The following is a 19,278-nucleotide window of genomic DNA, read 5'->3' as shown; positions in this document are numbered from 1 at the left end:
CCAAGAACTCCCACGATGGATGTGGAAATCACAATGTTGCGTGAATTGGTATCGACGAAACCCCAGATGTCGCTTCGAGGTATGACGGTGATTACAATCCATTCGAGGTTGGTACGATTTAGCCATTGGACGTCACATAGAAGAGATTCGCCGGTGGTTGAGGTGAAGGTGAGGGATAGGCCAGAGGCGGGGATGTTGGACAGAGAGCCGTATTGGGCGTTTAGGTATATGTTGGATTCCTAGCAAAGATTCGAAAGAGTTTAGCTTTCTCATACAAGCAGCATACTACTGCAAGATTTGCATTACCCGAATATACGTGTTTGGCGACTCGCCAGCAAAGTACGATGTAGTTCCATAATTGATTTGCGACACATTCTTGACTGACGACGACACCATAAGGCCAGCAGGGGTAACGATATACACCAATCCGTTTGGCGTGACAGAGAATTCTGATAATGTGTTTTCAAGAGAAGATATCGATAGGCTAACCCAGGCCATTGTCGAAAAATGTTGGGCTGGATTTCCAGTGTCGATTGGCATGTTTGCATAGAATACTCTGAAGAAATTTACTGGATAAAATGTGAGCAACGTTTCGTTTCGAGAATACAAGAACGGGCGAAATGGGTGGTCCAAAGTTACTCACAGTAAATCAAGAAGTATGGTGTCCCAGTTATTGGAACGAGAGACCTCGCATTCGCGCCCCACATAGGCGTCAGAACTCTTGCGGGGGTCCATCCAGCGATCGACATCCATAAAGAGGCATTAAAGCTGTATTGTACATTCGCCACGTATGTGGATGGAGTCTAAACACAAGGCAGTTTATTCAAAACAAATATTGCCTCGGCCACGTACACTTACAAGCCACGTACCAAAGCAGCACGATAAGTCACCGGATCAACCGCACGGTTGTATATCGCGGTTGTCTGTGTTGGTCCAGATCCAGTGGTAATGTCTTGATATGAGAACGCGTTTACAGAGTGCGAGTATCCCAGCATGAGGTTATCACCAAGCCCCATTCCAGCTGCTTCACAGGCTGGTATGTGCATACATGCCGAGCTGGCCAATGTCAAGACTGAGAGTGCAGCTGCATTGCTTGTGACGTTGACTATAATGAGAAACACATTAAGTGTGACAAAACTTGAATGATTATGTTGAAGACATAAACAAAACGAAATCATACTTGATGAGATACCACCGTTTGTAGCAACAGCTGGGTCGAGACTCGCGAAAGCCATCATCAACGGGTTTTCCGTCATGGCAAACAGCGCATACTCCATCTGAATCAAGGAGGCAGTAACATTGCCAATAGTCTGATTCATCAATGTATCTCGTAAGCTTGTTCCAAAATTCGTTAGGGATGTCGTGGTCGCAGCAGTGAATAATAGCCCAATGATGAGACACAAGGTTCCAGCCACCAGAACTGTTTCACCGAGCAATAAAACCCATAATGGGATCGTGAAACGACGCTCTTTGGGCTTGCTAAAATATGGAGGGGACGTGTGTGAGTTCTCAATTTTCCACGTGAAACCGTCAAAGAAAGATGCAATGGATACAAGATGAAGGTAACCAGACTGCAAACATACTTTCCCACCATCTTTCAGTATCTTGCTAACTCTGTGCGCTCATACAGCTCCATATCATAAATTTGAAAGTGACTGTTTCCTACTGGAGGTTTGGTTTCTTTCCGAAGCCAATCAAACCATCAAACTTGTCTGAAAATCAGGCTAGATTGACAGTCTTTTGTCTCCGCACACGATTTTTCACTGGTGACTCCCTCATTTGGGCAGTACCCTCAGATGCTCCGATTGCAGCAGTGTAATCTTCCAGCTTGTGCCTAGATGCTTCCGGTTTGTCTAGATCAGCTGAGGAGACAACTTAAATCAGAAACGCTTTTTTTCAGTACGTTTTGGTATTTGCGTGTCCTCTTTGCTTTTGCTGCTCTTGACCGGTACTATAAAATTACAAAATGACGCAAACCTGACGTTCAGTATGACGAAAGGGTATCTTAGTGTAGCGATTTAGGACGTGATTTCGTGAGTATTTACTTCGTTCACTTACCATAGAATAAAAAGGGCTACAATTTCAATTTTTGTGTATTTAGGTGACTAAGAACATGATAAATATAATTTTTTACAATGCCAATTGTGTTACAAACACGTTTATACTACTCATAATATGCTCTTCGTTCTGAAACCAAAAGTGGTCTGCATCAAACTCGATTTGAGTTTTCGGTTGCCTATATAAAGAATGGAATGCGTCAACCACCTGTTACTGCAATATACAAGAATTGAATACTCAACGGTATAGACTCTACAAATTGCCGATGAGCTGATATGGATGTGAAATTATCAGATGTACCCATGAGAAACAGTTTGGGCGTCTTGTTCAAGGCTTGTAGCGGTGCTGTGAATGCTGACGAGTTTCCAGATGTGAGAAACCACATTACTGGGTTGAAAAGAGTCAACTTGGTTGAAGGTGAAGTTTCGAAAAAAACAAAATCATCATGAAGGAAATACCTGAACTTGGATAACTGATTGCCACCAACCCAACCACATTCACCCCGTTATCAATCAGCGCTTTAGCAGCAGCACAGGCCATCATTGATCCATAAGAGTATCCAACAAGCAGTAGACGCGTACACTTCATTTGTTCAACACAGTATGTACCCATTGTGATCATGTCTGCTAGTTCGGGAGTGCCATTCCATGATGTTCGTGAGCCAGATTTCCCACATCCTCTATACAAGAGAATGAAAGTGTTGGTATACAGGGGTAAATTGACTTGAAAGAGTGCAATTGCGTACCGAAAGTTGAATCTGCAGGTCGACAGGCCGAGTTTCATACACTCGTAGACTACAGCCTCCACTACCTAAATGCGTGTCGATACATCAATACAATAATTGTTGTAGGCTTCTTCTTGGACGTAAACAAAGCGCTCAAGACTGCGATGATGGCATACATTGTTTCGTAGATTGCCACCTAGAGGGCCATATGGATGGCTTACTAGCACACAAACGTTGTGCCGTGGATTTCCAGTCGAAGCCTGTTTGCACACACGAGCTTCTAACTCTATTCCATCTGATGTTGGGACCATTACAACATCTTCTTTTAACGAGTGGCTGTAATGTTTGCGGGTTGGAGACGATACTGGTGACGATGATGTGGAAGACGTCTTGCTTGCATTGGCACTACTGTCTACTTCTGTTTCTGCCATAGTTGTAATCGTACGAGTGGTTTGTGCGAAATAACGTGAAGAAGAATGAGGACCGATCGGATGGCTGATCATGCGAACTTTTTAGTTGCAAGGCGTAAATAATTTTTTATTTTCTGCTACGAGTGTCGTCACGTAACATGCCCAATCAAACTCGTTTGCTACTACGTTTGCCTCCCTATATAACAGCACTCATCATTCAAGTCAACCCAATTCAAGGATCACCCATAGCAAAGATGATGTCCAGTCTAGGAACACGAACCACATCGCCAATGCGTCGTGCCAGTAGCTACGACAAGTACGATGAAATCCATGCCGCCGTCACAAAGACGGTCAAAATCAGACTATCTCCTACAAAGAAAATTATTAAAAATGTAAAGAGCAATGTAGCGGAACAGACCAAGAAGAAGACCATCCCGCTATCATTCGTAGATAGTGAGGACGACAGTGACGACGAGGAAGACGACACTACTGTCGAGGTCGATGAACTGGAATGGGAAGAAGAAGTGCGTGTGTTGCATTAATTGGCAACTATTTGATCTGGGATAGATCTCAGACAAATGACAATAGATATCACTTTTCATATGCATTATTTCATAGGAATCACCATCAAACACTGATACTCACCCCGAAGAAGAACTATTGTCCTTCAGACAAGATCTTCTAACTCTGGACGATACTCCTGATGGGTTTGAGGGATCAGCATTAGCATCATTACGTCAGTCTGCTTCTGCCGAAGTACTGGCTCAACTCGTACCGCCTCCTCTTCCTGATCTGGATGGTATGTCCTTGTTGTGTGTCCCATACCCATACTCACTCTCATCACCTACAGACATGCTGGAAATCCCTACCCACATCGTACCAGCAAACCCACCAGACTTTGAGCAGATATTTAGATCCCATCTCGAATACGCAAACCAACGCACAACAATGGAGTTAGAGTACTTATCAAATTACCAAAACGCCGATGGGCTGCGCGGATTTGTCAGTGATTTGATTAGATCGCAAGTAGAGAGCATCAAGAGACAACAAATAGAAGACGTCGAAGAGACGGAGATTGTGGTTGTTACCGTGGATGATATTCCTGCTGCCGCAGATTAAGATTTGGGAGTTGGGAAGCCGTGCACGTCGTGCATTCTGTACTATTATTGCTGCACTGTAATTTTTAGACTCTTGCGTGTGTAAATAACTATAGTAACAAACGAAATAGAGACAACATGACATGCTGACTTGTTTTCCTGAAACAACCAACATGACTGATTTGTTTCCGGAAACAACAACCTTGCGCTGGCACACAAGGGAGTCTCTAGAATGACACATGCTTTGATAGTGTGAAATGGGATATTAAAAGTGACAAATTCTACGTCCAATGACTATACACAAAAAAAAGGACGAGAAACTGTTGTGAGATTCCCTCTAATCGGAATCAATCTCAAACCTCGCTACACCACCGCCATTCCCTTTACGTCCAGCGCTGTTATCATCATCTAAATACCGATCTGCATCAAACATTTCTTCTTCCTCATCGTCTTCGGCACCTCGTAACTCGTGCCAGTCTTCTCCTCTTCTAGTATCCTTGGCTCCTCGCCTTCTGCGTGCTCGAATGTAGACTAGTATCAGGACTGATGCAAATAGTGACATTATTAAGATGGCAATTACGATTCTATGTGGATAATGAAGATCGGCGGATGAGACGAGTTTTTTTGTATGTGTTTCAATGGATACAACGAGTAGCTAAAAAAAAGACAGATCAAATGCCGATATTCGTTTCCGAAGCACATCATCTCCACTTCAAACACAATCACAATCACGTACTCACCCAACCCATCCATAATACACTTGAGGCCCCTTCTGAGGAGCCGATGACGGTATAGGAGAAGGTGATCCTGAAGGCTGAAAGATGGGGAGGCAAGCATCATTCGGCCATCGGCACACAAACACGAAAAAAAATCAGGTGAATGCACCTGAAACTGTTCAAACGGCACAAAACTCACATCAAGAAGCAAAGACGTCCCCCTACTCGTATCAACAACCCCAATAAACCGATTCAGCATATCCCAGACCGCCACAGGCACATCCACAGCCGGCATATGCGATGCCCCATATATTAACACATACGACATATTCCTACTCGATTGCCACGACCCTATATTCACATCATCAATCAGGTAGCTATATGTCGTGGCATTCGACATGCCGGTGGCGCCATTCCATGTTAGGTTTGATAGAAAGAGTTCAGTGCCCATGTGATTACATATGAGGTCTTGGTCTCCACTGAATAGAAGGACTTGGATTTTGGAAGTTAGGTATGGTAGTAACTATGCGATTTGTTGCAAGGCGTGGAAGAACGTGTGAGTTAAAAGTTCGCAAAATAGCAACAACAAAAACAGCCAACAAATTCGACACGAGGATCCGCTCAATCATAACAGAACTCACAACAGATGACGGCAAACTTGGATCAGAACGTAAAGAGCTTCCAACTTTATCATCACATTCAGTCCATTTCGTCTTTTTCGTCGTATGGATAGCAGTTAAAACGTCCGCTCTCTGGAAATCCGAGATTGGAGAGCGAGTTAGCTCTCTTCTTGTTGAGAACACCCAAAATTGAGAAAAAACCACACCGACGAAGACTGTATATCTCACATACCCCAAGATATTCAGTAACATACGGCAACGACTTAGGCCATTCACTCAACCCGCAATCGCCATTCGGTTTAGAATCCTTTGATCGAATATCATACATGTTGATGCAAGGTCGATTCCTAAGTTTAGAGCAGGTCATTTATTTTGTTTTTCTTTTTTTTTTTGACAAGAGAATCACCCAAAAACACTACACTTTGAACTAACCCTGCTCTAGATTGCAATAACACCCGTTCCATAATCATATCACAGGTATCATAATGGATCTTCGGGCCGCCTTTCGAGAAGGCTCGTTTACAGTTTTCTATATCTGCTCTAGCATATTTCTAAATAAAGTTGCGAGTAAGCGAATAAACCGAATCGATTGAGGGGGCATTTCTTGCTTTTTCCCACTTACAGCATATTCGCCACCAAGTATCCCATTCTTGGTTGCGAAATCATAATAAGATAGATATTGTGGTAATGGATCAATCCACCCATTTCCAACTATTATTCCCTTTAAATCTAGCTCTGGTGGCTAAAAAAGGACAGAATTACAGTCAGACAAAAAAAGGATGAAGCAACTTGAAGAATGAGACTATTTCCAACTCACAATCAGTGTAGCAGCTTCTCGTCTCTTGAGTATTTCGTTAGCTAGGTACGGGACGTATATGCCGGCGTAACTTTCTCCTCCAATATAGAGCTACATATGTGGAAATGTGTAAGCTTGTGAGCTCACAATCGAAATATCTGTTTTGTTACCTCGCTCCTTTTGAATTCAGGAAAGATGCTATAAAAGTTTTCCAAAAACACCATAAACCGTTTTGTTGCCTGATTGCAGTGCGTTGCGTGTAAGTGTATGAAAGGTGTACCATACAAGCCTTATTCAGGTAGATCGATTTTTGGTTCTTTGGAACAATTAATTCCAAAACACGTAACATACCGAATCTTGAGTCAAATCATATTGATCGGCAGTGCTAAAACCTGTTCCAGCAGGCTGATCAACTATTTGATCGTATGGTACATTGAGTCAGCCACGACTAGACGAGAAGACAACAAGGAAGAAGCATCCTATCTCACCAAACAGCAAATGAGCGTTTCTTCCCCAACTGTTTTGATTGATTTCCAACACTTTACTAGCATTAACGGAGAATGGACCAAATTCCATAAACATTCCGTCCATACTACGTGTTATAGAAGCGGATGTGTGAGTCATCAAATAGGAGATTGGTCCAATATGAGGTCTTGTACCTTGAGCTACATGAACAAGAACGTGAGATTTCGACAGCTCAGCAATGTGCCACATAGCTCAGCAATATGCCACATACCATCCGGGACCTCCATTCAGCCATATGACCTACGTGATCAACAAGAACGTGTGGTGTTTGGATCAAAAGCCAAAAACTTCACATTTAGACCCAGGATAACCGACGAGTACATACGAGTTTATCTCTTGGCTGGTTGATTTGGTTTCTAATTAGCCAAAAGAAGAGCGAATTCAGACCTGCAGCGTCCAGCTCTATATTCCTATTTGTTGGTTGAAATGAATGAGATGTCAAAGTCACGTAGAATTGAAGATCAATGGCAATGACAATCATAGGGACTGTATTGTATGCACATACCCAGCATATTGGTGGTAAGAATATTGATCTACTATGCCAAGGCCTGGAAGCGAATCGATATAAAATTCAGCAGCGGATTTCAATGTGCCAGTAGTTGCAGCTAATTAAAGACAAGATAGATGTTATTAACGGGATACATTAAACAGTATAAGCATTATAGGAACTTGCCTCTTTTGGTCTTCTTCATTCTGCTCATAACTCAATCGATTATTGGAGCTGATTTACTACGGTTCCAAGACGACGACGAGAGAGACACCATGGTCTTCAAGACACGTAAGATTGCTATTATAGGTACGTGATTTGGAATGATACCGTCTCGAATTGTTGATCTGAAGCTTGGAGCTTGAAAAACATCCAACATTTTGATAAGCATTTTGACGCTGTTTCTGACAGCTCGTTAACGGGAAGGTGATCAGCAAAGTCTCGTGGAAAAATGAATTCAACCCTCTAATTTGAATTTCTTTGATCTTGCGCTTCGTCTTTGACGTTTCTCTCGCAACTGTCAACCACCCTTCGTCAGACACAGCTACTGACGCTATCTAAACACGTGCATTAGGATCTGGACCTGCTGGATCATATGCATCATTCTCGCTACGTGAACAATTTCCTGATTCAAACATTACCATCTACGAACGCAACTCGGTCGTTGGCGGACGTGTCCACTCCATTCCGATACTAGATCCCACAGCACCTGCAGACTCGCCACCGATAATAGTTGAATCCGGGGCGTCGATCTTCCTGAAAACAAACAAACATCTGCACGATGCATGCATCAAATACAAGCTTGAATTCACGACACAGGATGACATTGATGATGGACTAGTTGTATGGAATGGAAATGAGATCCTGTATACAATGAAGAGTAATTGGGATTATGTCAAAGGTGTATGGAGATGGGGCACGTCTCCGTTGAGGACTTATAGGGCTGCCAACGAGGCTGCTTCGAAATGGTACAAGACTTATGACAAGAATGATGTTGGGTTTGAGACATGGCAGGAGTTTCTGGATCATTACTCGTTACTTGACTATATGAGTGTTAGTGCAAGAGAGTTCTTAGCCAAGAATTGGGGTGTTAGTGAAAAATTCATTGATGAGGTTGTGGAGGTAAGCCTCATACGGACATTCTTCATCCTTTTCTTGCACTATCTCACCATTACATTCATCAGCCAATCACAAGAGTCAATTATGCTCAAAACTCTGACATGAACTCGCTTGGAGCCTTGGTTGTTTTGACTGCCTTGTTTGGAGACGTGCAACAAGTCAAAGGAGGGAATTCTCAAATCATGGCTAAATGGATTGAAGAATCTAAAGCAACTGTGAAACTGAATACTCGAGTGACTGGCGTTAGGCGATTAGCTCCAGGCGGTGCTGATGGAGTCGTTGTTGAAACACTTCGTGGGAAACCCGAAGTATTTGATATTGTTATTATTGCTTGTCCTGGTGTGAGTGCCATTTGGAAAACTAAGTGTAGTACTTTTTTCTCGCTCTTGCTAACTCAACATTTGAACGAATCTCAGGGCCAAAGTAATATAGATTTGGGTCCCAACATACCTACACTACCCATGATCCCATACGTCAAACTATATGTAACATTCGTAACAGGTCAAGTGGACCCAACGGCATTCGGCCTCCCACCAACATCTAAAGCACCATCTACAATCCTGACATCAAACAACGCAACACTCCCTTTCCTCTCAATATCAATCGTAGCTTATTGCCACGACAAGAACACGACAATAACCAAAATCTTTTCACGAACATACATGACTGCCACCGAATTACAGAAATATTATAAAGAGATTAAAGCCGTGACGAGACGCGAATGGTGGAGCTACCCGGAACTACCACCGACTAGTAGTGGTGCATTTGGTGACAGTGTAGAAGTCGCTAGGAATGTATTTTATGTGAACGGATTTGAGGGAGCGTTTTCAACTATGGAGAGTGAGACTGTTGCTGCCTTGAATATTATCAAGATTATCAAGGGGAGAGCCGGAGAGAGTGGTAGGAAGAGAAGAGTGGTTGCCAAATTATAAACTTATTCGGTACGGTTGCGGGTGTTTGTGTGAGTGTAGAAAGGGCCAGAGCGCCTGTTTTTTTGGTGGAACGGCGGGTCAGGAATGCAGTATAGACTGATTCATCAACCTGTAGAATTGAGTAACTTTGCATACTAGTAACTCGTCGGTGTGACTTTACTCTGTCCTTTTTTGGGGTTTGTTCGTGTTATTTGGACAGAATGCTGCAAAAAAGAGCATCAATGAGAGCATCAAATAGACGTTGCCCCTTTTAAACTTTGTGCATTATTTCCAAGATATCCTAAAGCTATCCCCTCCGTCTAACAAAAGCAACCAAACAAACCACGTATTCTATTCAATAATGCTCTGTGGTTCAAACTAACTTTTCAATGCCAGTTGAGCATTGTTTGTTGCCAATGGCTTTTGGTCCCTTTTCTTACTGTCATCCTTGGGCAGTAGGACCGACGCTTGAACAAATGTATTCAGTTCCCTATTCCACTTGAAGAATGTCATTGTCCATGAAGCATCGGCGTAACAAGTAGGCCAATCACAAGAGGATGTGTGAGATAGGAACGACTGCTCTCACTTAATGAGGTTGTCGAGGGCGAATTAAACTAGTGCGGCTCTGCCGTATTCACGTTTTCTCAAAAGAGGCTGGTTTCTGCTCCTTGAGATGCGAAGTGATGGGTAGAGTTTGACATATTGACCATCTACTACAAGTTAGTGTCTGGTTTTTTTCGTTGTACTTCAGAATTCAATACAGATACCGAGCAGGTCGGCAAAGCTGTCACGAAACCAAGATCATCGTGATCGAGGCAAAGAAACGACAGGAAACAAGATCATTGAGAAAATGTATCTTTTAAAGAATGCATGTGATCAGTAACGTTGGTGCTGGTACGTGTTCATGCCAAACAAAAACACTGCCGACCAGAAACCCCTGAGCGATTGGCCCCATTGTTTCTCCTTCCAATTCACATCTATTACTCTAACTCAAACCATTTGCTGCACTTTACAAAAGCTCAGCATGGAATTATTCCCATTCAATGGTACTTGGTGGTTTCGACGAAACATCATAAACAACACGATTCACACCAGCAACCTCGTTTATAATACGAGATGATATCCTTTTGAGTATGTCGTATGGGAATTCAAACCAATCTGCAGTCATGAAATCTATTGTAATAAACAAACGAGCGGTTAGCGTATGGCGAGCAAAATATTTATTCCGATTTTGTAACGGACGATTCTGTGACGGATGGTCTTGTTGGTTCTCCCATTAAACAAATTGTTGCTCATTCTGCATCAAACTGGAACCCAACAAAAGACATGACACTGTTAAATTGAAAATTTCTCCGTTTACCTCTGGTTTCAACAGCACGAAGAGCAATGACTTGCTCATATGTTCTCTTATCACCCATGACACCAACAGATCGAATTGGTAGTAGGGCAGCGTATGCTATAAATAAGTGATTGTGTGAGAATGGGGAATCTCATGCAAGCTTTAACGACCTCAGAGTATCAGAAAAATCTGAATGCTCTCAGGAGGGGATAGTACGACTTAAAAACTGCGTCTTTTTTTGCTGTTAAGCAAAATGCAATAAATCAACCTTGTCTCCTCACCTTGAGATATCTGTCGATATAAACCAGCCTTCTTGATCTCTTCAATGTAAATATGATCAGCATGACGAACAATATCAACTTGCTCCTTTGTCACTTCTCCCAAAATACGAATAGCAATTCCAGGACCTGGGAACGGATGTCTCCATACAAGGTCATCATCCAGTTGCAGGATTTTGCCGAGTGCTCTGACTTCATCTACAAATTGAAAACGAGAGAAAGGATTAAAAAAGGTATTCAATGTGTTCTGCGGTTTCTCGGGGTCTTTTTTGGTTGGGGTTTCGGGAAAACGAGAAAAATCAAAAAGGGGGTCAACAATACCTTTAAAGAGTTCTCGTAATGGTTCAATAAGTTTAAGTTTCATGTCATCCAATAGACCACCAACGTTCTAAAACCAAGAGAGAAATCGTCAGCGAAAAACCAACATGACATCTTCAGGTATTGACTAGTCCTAGTCGAATGCTACGCTCCCTTCTATCAGACTTCCACCCAGCTTACATGATGAGTCTTAATGGTAGCAGAAGGTCCCTTAAACGATATCGACTCAATTACATCCGGATACAAAGTCCCTTGTAACAAGAATTCAACTTTGCCTCTGCCCTCTTGTTCAACTAGCTTTTCAATACGTGTTGAATTTTCTTCAAAGACTTCGATGAAAGTGTTTCCAATGATTTTGCGCTTCTTTTCTGGATCTGTGACCTATTCGGTGACCGTGTGGTGGTGGTCAGTTAACGCTGGTGACAGATGATGCATATCTGTTGCTTTTTTGCGCTTACTCCTTTGAGTCTACCAAGGAAGAGATCAGCAGCATCAGCCAAATGAACATTTATTCCCAATCCTTCTTGAAGTGTTTTTAAGACATTGGTGCATTCGTCTAGTCTCATGACGCCATTGTCGACCAATATGGCATGGAATCTAATATTTAATTGAACAACAAAAGGTCAAAAGCAAATCTAAATACGAGACAAAACCAAAAAAAAGTGGGCATCAGTGCTCCCAATTTGCTCTGACACAACCAACACTTGGGCTAGGCACGAGCGACTGCTACATACCTATCACCAATAGCCAAAGTCAAGAGCCTAGCAGCAACAGTTGAATCAACCCCACCAGACACAGCACCAATAACTTGAGCAGTTGGTCCAACGATGGAACGAATACGTTCAATTTCCTTGTCTACAAAGGATGTCATTGTCCATGATGCATCAGCATGACAAATACCACACACAAAGTTTTGCAATAGCTCAGTTCCACGTGGTGTGTGTGATACTTCAGGATGGAATTGGATTGCTATAGGGTGTTGGGTGTGGAGTGAGAATGGACGTTACATGATCTGGTGTCCCAACGAGTTTTTTTCTTCCATCCTATCTATCACCCATAATCAACACGCGCAACCACACATACCCCAAATACGTTCTTCCTCGTTATCAATAGCAGCGAAATCAGAAGTTGAGGTGGTGGCAATAACACGGAAACCAGGAGGTAGGGAATCGACCTTATCACCATGGCTCATCCACACAGTTATATGTTTATCGGCAGGTGAGAAGCCAGTAAATAGTTGTGATGGTTGTTCGTGTGATATATGGAGATCAGCTTTTCCATATTCACGTTTTGTTGAGGAGCCTACTTTTGCTCCTTTTACTTGAGCTATTTCCTGTGGAGGTTGAATTAAAGAGAGAATGAGTCCCATAAGATTATATATCATTGTCGGTGTCATGCAGATCCTCTTTTTTTGTACCTGCAGACCATAGCAGATACCGAGAATTGGGACACTTAAGTCAAAGACAGCTGGATCTACGTGAGGAGCATCGTGATCGTAGACAGAGTAAGGACTTCCAGATAAGATGACGCCTATAAGCGAGACAGAATGCGTTGTTTTAGTATTTTTGTTAACGACTGTGTGTACTTCTGCGCAAAGTGTCTCGCAAAAAAAAAGATAATCTGATGACAAGCTGGAAAAACAAACACCAATTGAAAGGATAGAGATAACAGCACGATACAAATATAAGCAATATCAACGCATACCTTTTGGTTTGAACTTGATGTCAGCCATCTTGACAGTGCAAGCTTGCAGCTCACAGTAGACACCCAATTCTCGAATACGACGAGCGATCAAGTGAGTGTATTGAGACCCAAAATCAAGAATTAAAATAGTATCATAGATCTGGGATACATCGGTCACTGCTGGAGCAGTCATTCTTGCTTGTATTGGTATGTAGTTGCAAAGTGTGTTTGATGAATGTGTCCAAATTGTTGTTGGTGGAGGGAAGATCATCTGTAAATCGCTAGATCACGTTTAGATCTACTTTTAAACGCGTTCTAACTTGCTCCTTGTCACAGTCCACATAGGTTGAAACTCTTCGCATCGCCAAACATTAAAACATTAGGATCAACCAATGCAACGAGCAAGTTCAATCCCAATTCCTGCCACAAGACCAACGTCGAAGCCTTCATCTGCATCTGCATCAATAAAACCACCCTCTTCATCTATTAAATCACCATCGGCATCTATCAAATCATCACCACGATCTAGTTCTAGCACTACAGCTCCGACACCGCGACCTTCGACCAACAGATCATCACTTCATCACAAGAACAATGCATTCGGTGCATCATCCAGCAACAACAATGTATCATCCGGATCATCGTCACTAAACAAGATTATACAACAAGGACGAGCTTCAGGTCGCATAAACTTGTCGGGGCAATCTCTGATCGCATGGCCTGACGCTCTCTTTGATGAATCTGTCGGAACTGCTCCAGTCACGAACGTATCGCTTGATCGTTCTGACAATGATGTGTCTTGGTGGGAGGTAGGAACTGAGAGAAGATCGGTCAATAACTTGGCAGCACATCACTAGTTTTTGCATCTGATCTAATCTCAACCTTTTAGGTGTCTGAATTGACTCGGTTGGTAATAGCAGACAATCAGATAGCAAGTGTAGATCCACGGATATCCCAATTCGAAGCACTAGTTGCTTTCGACGCTCATAACAATCGGATACAAGTCATGTAAGGGTGATATTCGATATGTCGACCACGGCTTTTTTTCTCGCTCACACTTCCGTTCCCTCGAACAAAAGTCCCTTAGAAGTACAATCTCTGATCAACCTCACACACCTAAACCTATCAACAAACGCACTGACCAGTCTCATTGACGAACTCTTTGATCTGCCATTAGTTGAACTGAACGTCTCTGCAAACAAGCTCGTCGAGATACCAGACTCTATATCTCGCGCTACTCGACTATCAACACTGGACGTATCAGACAATCAGCTAATCGGTGACTTATGCAATATCTCCTCTTGTCTCAACTTGACGAAAGTGAATGCTAGCAAGAATGGAATCACAAGGACCTGTAATGTGGCATGGGGCAGATTGAGTAAATTGATTGATTTGAATCTGGAGAGTAATTCGATTGTTGCGCCACTGTTTGGTGAGAATCCTGTTACCTTGCCGGCTTTGACGAGGCTTGATGTTAAGTAGGAAACGATTTTGATATTCTACCTATTGGAAGCGAAAAATATCATACACCAACATCTGTTCATGTTAGGTATAACAAATTGACACACCTCAACGACCCAGTATCAACACCCGCTTTGACCGATTTATACATTTCCTACAACCCATGTAAATCCATCTCAACAACCATATTGTCATCCTCATCGAAACGGCTAGCGACTCTTGAAATGCGTGATTGTGCATTCGCTGAATTGCCATCAAGTATCAAAACACTGAATGAATTGACGAGACTCGATGTTAGTAATAATAGTTTAACGGTATTGACTCCTGAATTGGGAAATTTGAGTAAATTGAATGTCTTGTCGTTCGCTGGGAATGTGATTAAATTGGGAATACCTTCTGATTCTGGGACTGTGAAGGTGTTGAAGTACCTACGAGACAAGATTGCGCCAGGTGAAAGCATCTGAAGGCACGATTATCATCTTTTTCCGCGCATGATTTAACTTGTCTTTCCACTTCTCAAAAGCAGCGGAACAAGAGTCAAGCAAGAGAAGCAATGGTGCTTCCATAATACTATCACCAACCTCGAAAATATTAGACCTCTCAAACAAGAATTTGGAAGCACTCCCGGAACTACCCACAACTACTCCAACAGCAATCGAAAAGCTATACTTAGCTCAAAACAAACTCTCTGCCCTCGCCATACCACCTCCAATCTCATCGCACCTAACAGAACTAGTCCTACACCATAACTCGTTAACCGAATTCCCGTCCGGTGACTATCCCGGACTTCGATTACTAGATTTGAGCTATAATTCTATTAGTGTCATACCATCATTAGCACAAGGATGCAGTTTCCCGAAAGTCGCAGATTTGAATCTGAATGGGAATCGCATAACTAGGATGCCTAATGAGCGTGTGTTTCCTAGCCTGTCGACGTTACTAGTGTCGGGGAATCAGTTACGGGATGTCTCTGTTGTATTTGTGCAAGGGTTGGTGCATTTGGATTTGAGGTGAGTTTTCCTCGTACAATAATGAGTGCATTGTTTTCGTTGTTTAAGTAGCGCTGATGGATGGGCAAAAGAAATTGGAACATTGCCTAGAGGGAGAAAGTAACTGGTTTTGCATTTATATAACTAGTAACAACTCCATCACACAAGTGCCTCCTGAATTGGGATTGATTAGTACACTCAAGTCGCTGAATCTGAATGGGAATCTGTTCAAAGTTCCAAGGCAGCAGATATTAGCTAAAGGGACTGAGGGTATGTGTGGTATGAAGCAAAAATGTATTCGAGGATTTTTCCTGAAGCGCTTTTTCTCGGTAACGTATTCTCCCTCTTCAATCTTTGCAGCCATCCTGGAACATTTACGTGGGAGGATAGCACAGTGACGGTTTTGTTACCTCTGATGTCATATCTGTCTCTCGCCCGTTGTAAAAACAGTAAAGATAACGTACATGTAACCCGAACAAGCTCAAAGACCCGATATACCGAGATTCATTTGCATCCTGCTCGCCGCCTTTTTTTGTCTCTTGTTTGAAAATGTGCTTTTTCATATTCTACGATTATCTAAGAAAACCTCCTTCTCACAATCCAAAACCAACTATTACAAACAAAAATCAACCTAGCTTGGCAACTACAGCTTGCGTAAACGCAGTTCCAGTAGATTTACCACCCAAATCACCAGTGAGTACTTTTCCTTCAGCAATAGTAGACAAGACAGCGTTTGAGATCTTTTCTGCATATGTCTCCATGTGCATGTGTTTCAGCATCATGACTGCAGATAAGAGTAGCGCAGTTGGGTTTGCCTTGTCTTGTCCGGCAATATCTGGTGCTGTTCCATGGACCTGAGGAATTGAGAGTGGAAGTGAGCTTCGGCAAGCAATAAAGTGTACGACGTCCGTCATCTAAGGAGTCCATTAATCTCTTCCTCGCTCGTTTCGCCATCCGATTCTCATATCAGGAATCCCAACCGCACACAACAATATAAGCACTTCAAGCTTGCGAAACATACCGATTCAAAGATGGACGCCTTTTGTCCAATGTTTCCAGACGGAGTCAAACCAAGCCCACCAATCAATCCAGCACCCAAGTCAGACAAGATATCACCGTACAGATTTGGCATCACCATGACGGTTTCAGAGTAGTCTGTTGGGTCTTGTACGATTTCGAGGACTACTTTATCTAGTATCTTTTCATCCAGTGTGAGTTCTGGGTATTCTTTGGCCATGTCTTGAGCTACGCTTAAGAAGAGTCCGTCTGATTGTCTCCTATTTAATAAGTGGAGCGGAAATGGTCATCAAGTGAAACGAGGACAAGACAAAGAAAGCGAGATGCCGCGTCTTCCATGTAACTCCAAGTTCATCGTAAGAATCACACAAACTCACATAATATTAGCCTTGTGCACAACAGTGACATTCTTCCTTCCGATAGACTTGGCATACTCGAAAGCATATCGAATACACCTTCTTGAGGCATCTTCGGTAATGAGTTTGATACTTTGGACTACACCAGGGATGACTTCGTGTTCGATTCCAGAGTATTCGCCCTCTGTGTTTTCACGGATGAGGACTGTGTCTACATTGTCGAAGGGGGTCTTGTATCCCACGATGGATTTACATGGTCGGACGTTTGCGTACAAGTCGAATGTCCTGTTGTGGGAGTGGGTATCAGTGGTGATATTTTCATGAATTAAATGTTTTTTTTGGCTGTACCTTCGGAGAGTTAGGTTGAGTGACACGTGTCCCTTTCCAATTGGTGTTGCGAGTGGGCCTAGGGGAGGATGGGGTTGATTTCAAAGACCTTGTAAAGATAAACCAAAAAAAAGGAGAATTTCCCATATTTTTAGGCACCTTTGAGAGCGACCTTGTTCCTGTTTACAGAATCTAGTGCGAGTTTTGGGATGACAGTCTTCCCATCTTTTAGAACGGGAGTCACGTCGGCTTCTTCCCAAACGACAGGCACCTATGTGGGTAATAATCATGCATTAGTTCTTACTGACCAACACAAAGTGCTGTAAGAGATCAAGCCCGGCAACAAAGACAACATTGATGCAACACATATAGTGAATGCAATACAATGATCATCAGCCATCGCATCCCCTTTGATATGAGGCAAGACTCACTTTGGCAGCAGCAAAGATGGTCTTTACGTGTTTTGATATTTCAGGGCCGATACCGTCGCCGGGAATCAGGGTTACGAATCTGTTTCCGCTGCTGTCGTATCTGCCTTCAGAGGGAGCCGAAGTGGTAGTTGCATATCTCAACGATGCTTGCGATAACTGTAAAATTTAAATACCAGTTAATATTGTGGAAAGAAGGGAGGAAGAAGGGGAGGAAGAAGGAGTGATCATATGATACCTTGTATACAGTATTTATGGGCGTTCGCATCCGTCTTTGAAGAGGAGAAAACATTTTAATAATTGCTATTCGTTTGGTCTGATTCACTCTTGTGTTTGGTGAAGAGACGAGACAATAGTCAAATATACACGTTACTACTGGTCTACTTTTACGTATTTATATTGTTACCGATATTATGACGCGTCAATAGACACGTTTTGGCTTCCTACAGCTGGTTATCAGGTATTTTGTCATAAAGCGTCAGATCGCGATCAAAGCAGCGATACACGAGTGGACAAGTGGATATTCGCTTAAATCATGGACTGGACTCAGTTCTCTCTCTCGGCCCCTGCCTCGCACATGCACTTGATCGCCCATCAGACACTTAAATCTTCCTCCCTGACTAGCCGATTGTAAAGCAAGCGTAAACCATCAGAAGAGACAAGGATGGACGCTGACGATCTCGCGTCCAGGGCGCTCTTTATTGCTATTCTCGAAAGGATTTCACTCGCAAGGGCTGGACTGCCACAAACAACCGCAAATCACGACACAAACAATCATCTGCATTCAGACAACAATCGACGTATAACTAGGTCCGCCGCTGATAGACAACAGCCAATTGCTCACGGTGCTAATCCTGCTGCCGACTTGGGAATATTGCTCGAGGTATATATCTTCACTGTTAAATAACACATCAACCCTTCGTAGCATCGTGTTGTTGTGAGGTAGCAAATCACTGACTAGACTCTGTTCTTACATAGTTGACATTGTCATTACGTGAATGGCTAGGTACCTCGCTTTTCATTCCAAATCCGCAAAGACGTGCATTTCCCTTTCTAATCACTAAACACACATAGGCACTATCGGTTCCATCCACCATGGCCCTCCACCTGCATCCGCCGATGCAATCGCAAATCTCGCTTGTCCAACATTCTTATCTGAGCGACGAGCCGATACAGACTGCAGCATATGTAGAGACCCAATAGCCAAGGGACGTCAACCGACAAAACCTCACATGCTTGGATACGAATCTCGTCCTATATTCATGCCTTGCAAGCACTTCTTCCATTTTGACTGCTTGGCTCAATGGTTGCAGCAACACAATACGTGTCCGTCTTGTCGCTATGAACTCGAAGTGAGCAGATTATTGTGTAGATGAAAAGCGATGATGAATCTGACTAAATACCGATGTGTATGTACTTGATAGGTTGATAATCAAGAATTCAGTGCACTTGTGAGAGAACGAATGGCTCCAAGGCTCGCTGCTTTGAATGTCGAGATTGATGAATTCGCTCATGAAGGTATACACCTATGTTTGATCTTGCTTTGTTTTTGTTGTTTGTTGGTTTTGTTTATTCCGCTAATCAAACAATCGTATCTTAGAGGGACGACTTCCTCGACG

At 42.8% G+C, this 19,278-nt stretch overlaps 6 protein-coding genes across 6 annotated transcripts; 2 read left to right on the top strand and 4 right to left on the bottom strand.

The window, feature by feature from the left end:
* Positions 1-1,719: 1,719 nt before the first annotated feature.
* On the bottom strand, positions 1,720-3,213 carry SmJEL517_g02410 (uncharacterized protein; the record flags this gene model as incomplete). Its single annotated transcript, XM_031168338.1, has 5 exons — positions 1,720-1,862; positions 2,266-2,445; positions 2,517-2,737; positions 2,804-2,868; positions 2,959-3,213. The coding sequence occupies 5 exons, from the start codon at positions 3,211-3,213 to the stop codon at positions 1,720-1,722; spliced, it is 864 nt and encodes a 287-aa protein (XP_031025713.1).
* A 1,413-nt stretch (positions 3,214-4,626) lies between these two features.
* Positions 4,627-7,173, bottom strand: SmJEL517_g02409 (uncharacterized protein; the record flags this gene model as incomplete). Its single annotated transcript, XM_031168337.1, has 12 exons — positions 4,627-4,873; positions 5,030-5,103; positions 5,205-5,528; positions 5,647-5,757; positions 5,858-5,972; positions 6,058-6,176; positions 6,248-6,367; positions 6,443-6,532; positions 6,592-6,660; positions 6,773-6,834; positions 6,910-7,086; positions 7,158-7,173. The coding sequence occupies 12 exons, from the start codon at positions 7,171-7,173 to the stop codon at positions 4,627-4,629; spliced, it is 1,524 nt and encodes a 507-aa protein (XP_031025623.1).
* A 535-nt stretch (positions 7,174-7,708) lies between these two features.
* On the top strand, positions 7,709-9,484 carry SmJEL517_g02408 (uncharacterized protein; the record flags this gene model as incomplete). Its single annotated transcript, XM_031168336.1, has 4 exons — positions 7,709-7,742; positions 8,008-8,555; positions 8,618-8,893; positions 8,969-9,484. 4 exons carry the CDS (start codon positions 7,709-7,711, stop codon positions 9,482-9,484), a joined length of 1,374 nt encoding a protein of 457 aa, XP_031025624.1.
* Positions 9,485-10,493: 1,009 nt separating this feature from the next.
* GUA1 (GMP synthase (glutamine-hydrolysing)) lies at positions 10,494-13,274 on the bottom strand (the record flags this gene model as incomplete). The annotated part of the gene is made up of 10 exons (XM_031168335.1): positions 10,494-10,636; positions 10,824-10,919; positions 11,084-11,278; positions 11,402-11,468; positions 11,579-11,779; positions 11,857-11,995; positions 12,133-12,367; positions 12,482-12,731; positions 12,816-12,928; positions 13,103-13,274. 10 exons carry the CDS (start codon positions 13,272-13,274, stop codon positions 10,494-10,496), a joined length of 1,611 nt encoding a protein of 536 aa, XP_031025639.1.
* Positions 13,275-13,473: 199 nt separating this feature from the next.
* SmJEL517_g02406 (uncharacterized protein) lies at positions 13,474-15,929 on the top strand (the record flags this gene model as incomplete). The annotated part of the gene is made up of 7 exons (XM_031168334.1): positions 13,474-13,890; positions 13,971-14,089; positions 14,161-14,559; positions 14,631-14,992; positions 15,069-15,552; positions 15,680-15,801; positions 15,892-15,929. The coding sequence occupies 7 exons, from the start codon at positions 13,474-13,476 to the stop codon at positions 15,927-15,929; spliced, it is 1,941 nt and encodes a 646-aa protein (XP_031025592.1).
* A 228-nt stretch (positions 15,930-16,157) lies between these two features.
* On the bottom strand, positions 16,158-17,927 carry SmJEL517_g02405 (isocitrate dehydrogenase (NAD+); the record flags this gene model as incomplete). The annotated part of the gene is made up of 7 exons (XM_031168333.1): positions 16,158-16,385; positions 16,553-16,808; positions 16,926-17,189; positions 17,253-17,310; positions 17,391-17,502; positions 17,663-17,818; positions 17,898-17,927. 7 exons carry the CDS (start codon positions 17,925-17,927, stop codon positions 16,158-16,160), a joined length of 1,104 nt encoding a protein of 367 aa, XP_031025638.1.
* Between the last annotated feature and the right edge of the window lie 1,351 nt (positions 17,928-19,278).

This window comes from Synchytrium microbalum (assembly GCF_006535985.1).
Source record: "Synchytrium microbalum strain JEL517 chromosome Unknown SmJEL517_scf0010, whole genome shotgun sequence".
NCBI classification, from domain to species: Eukaryota; Fungi; Chytridiomycota; class Chytridiomycetes; order Synchytriales; family Synchytriaceae; genus Synchytrium; species Synchytrium microbalum.
The sequence above is the reverse complement of the archived record's forward strand: the minus strand, read 5'-3'. Positions and strand labels throughout refer to the sequence as shown.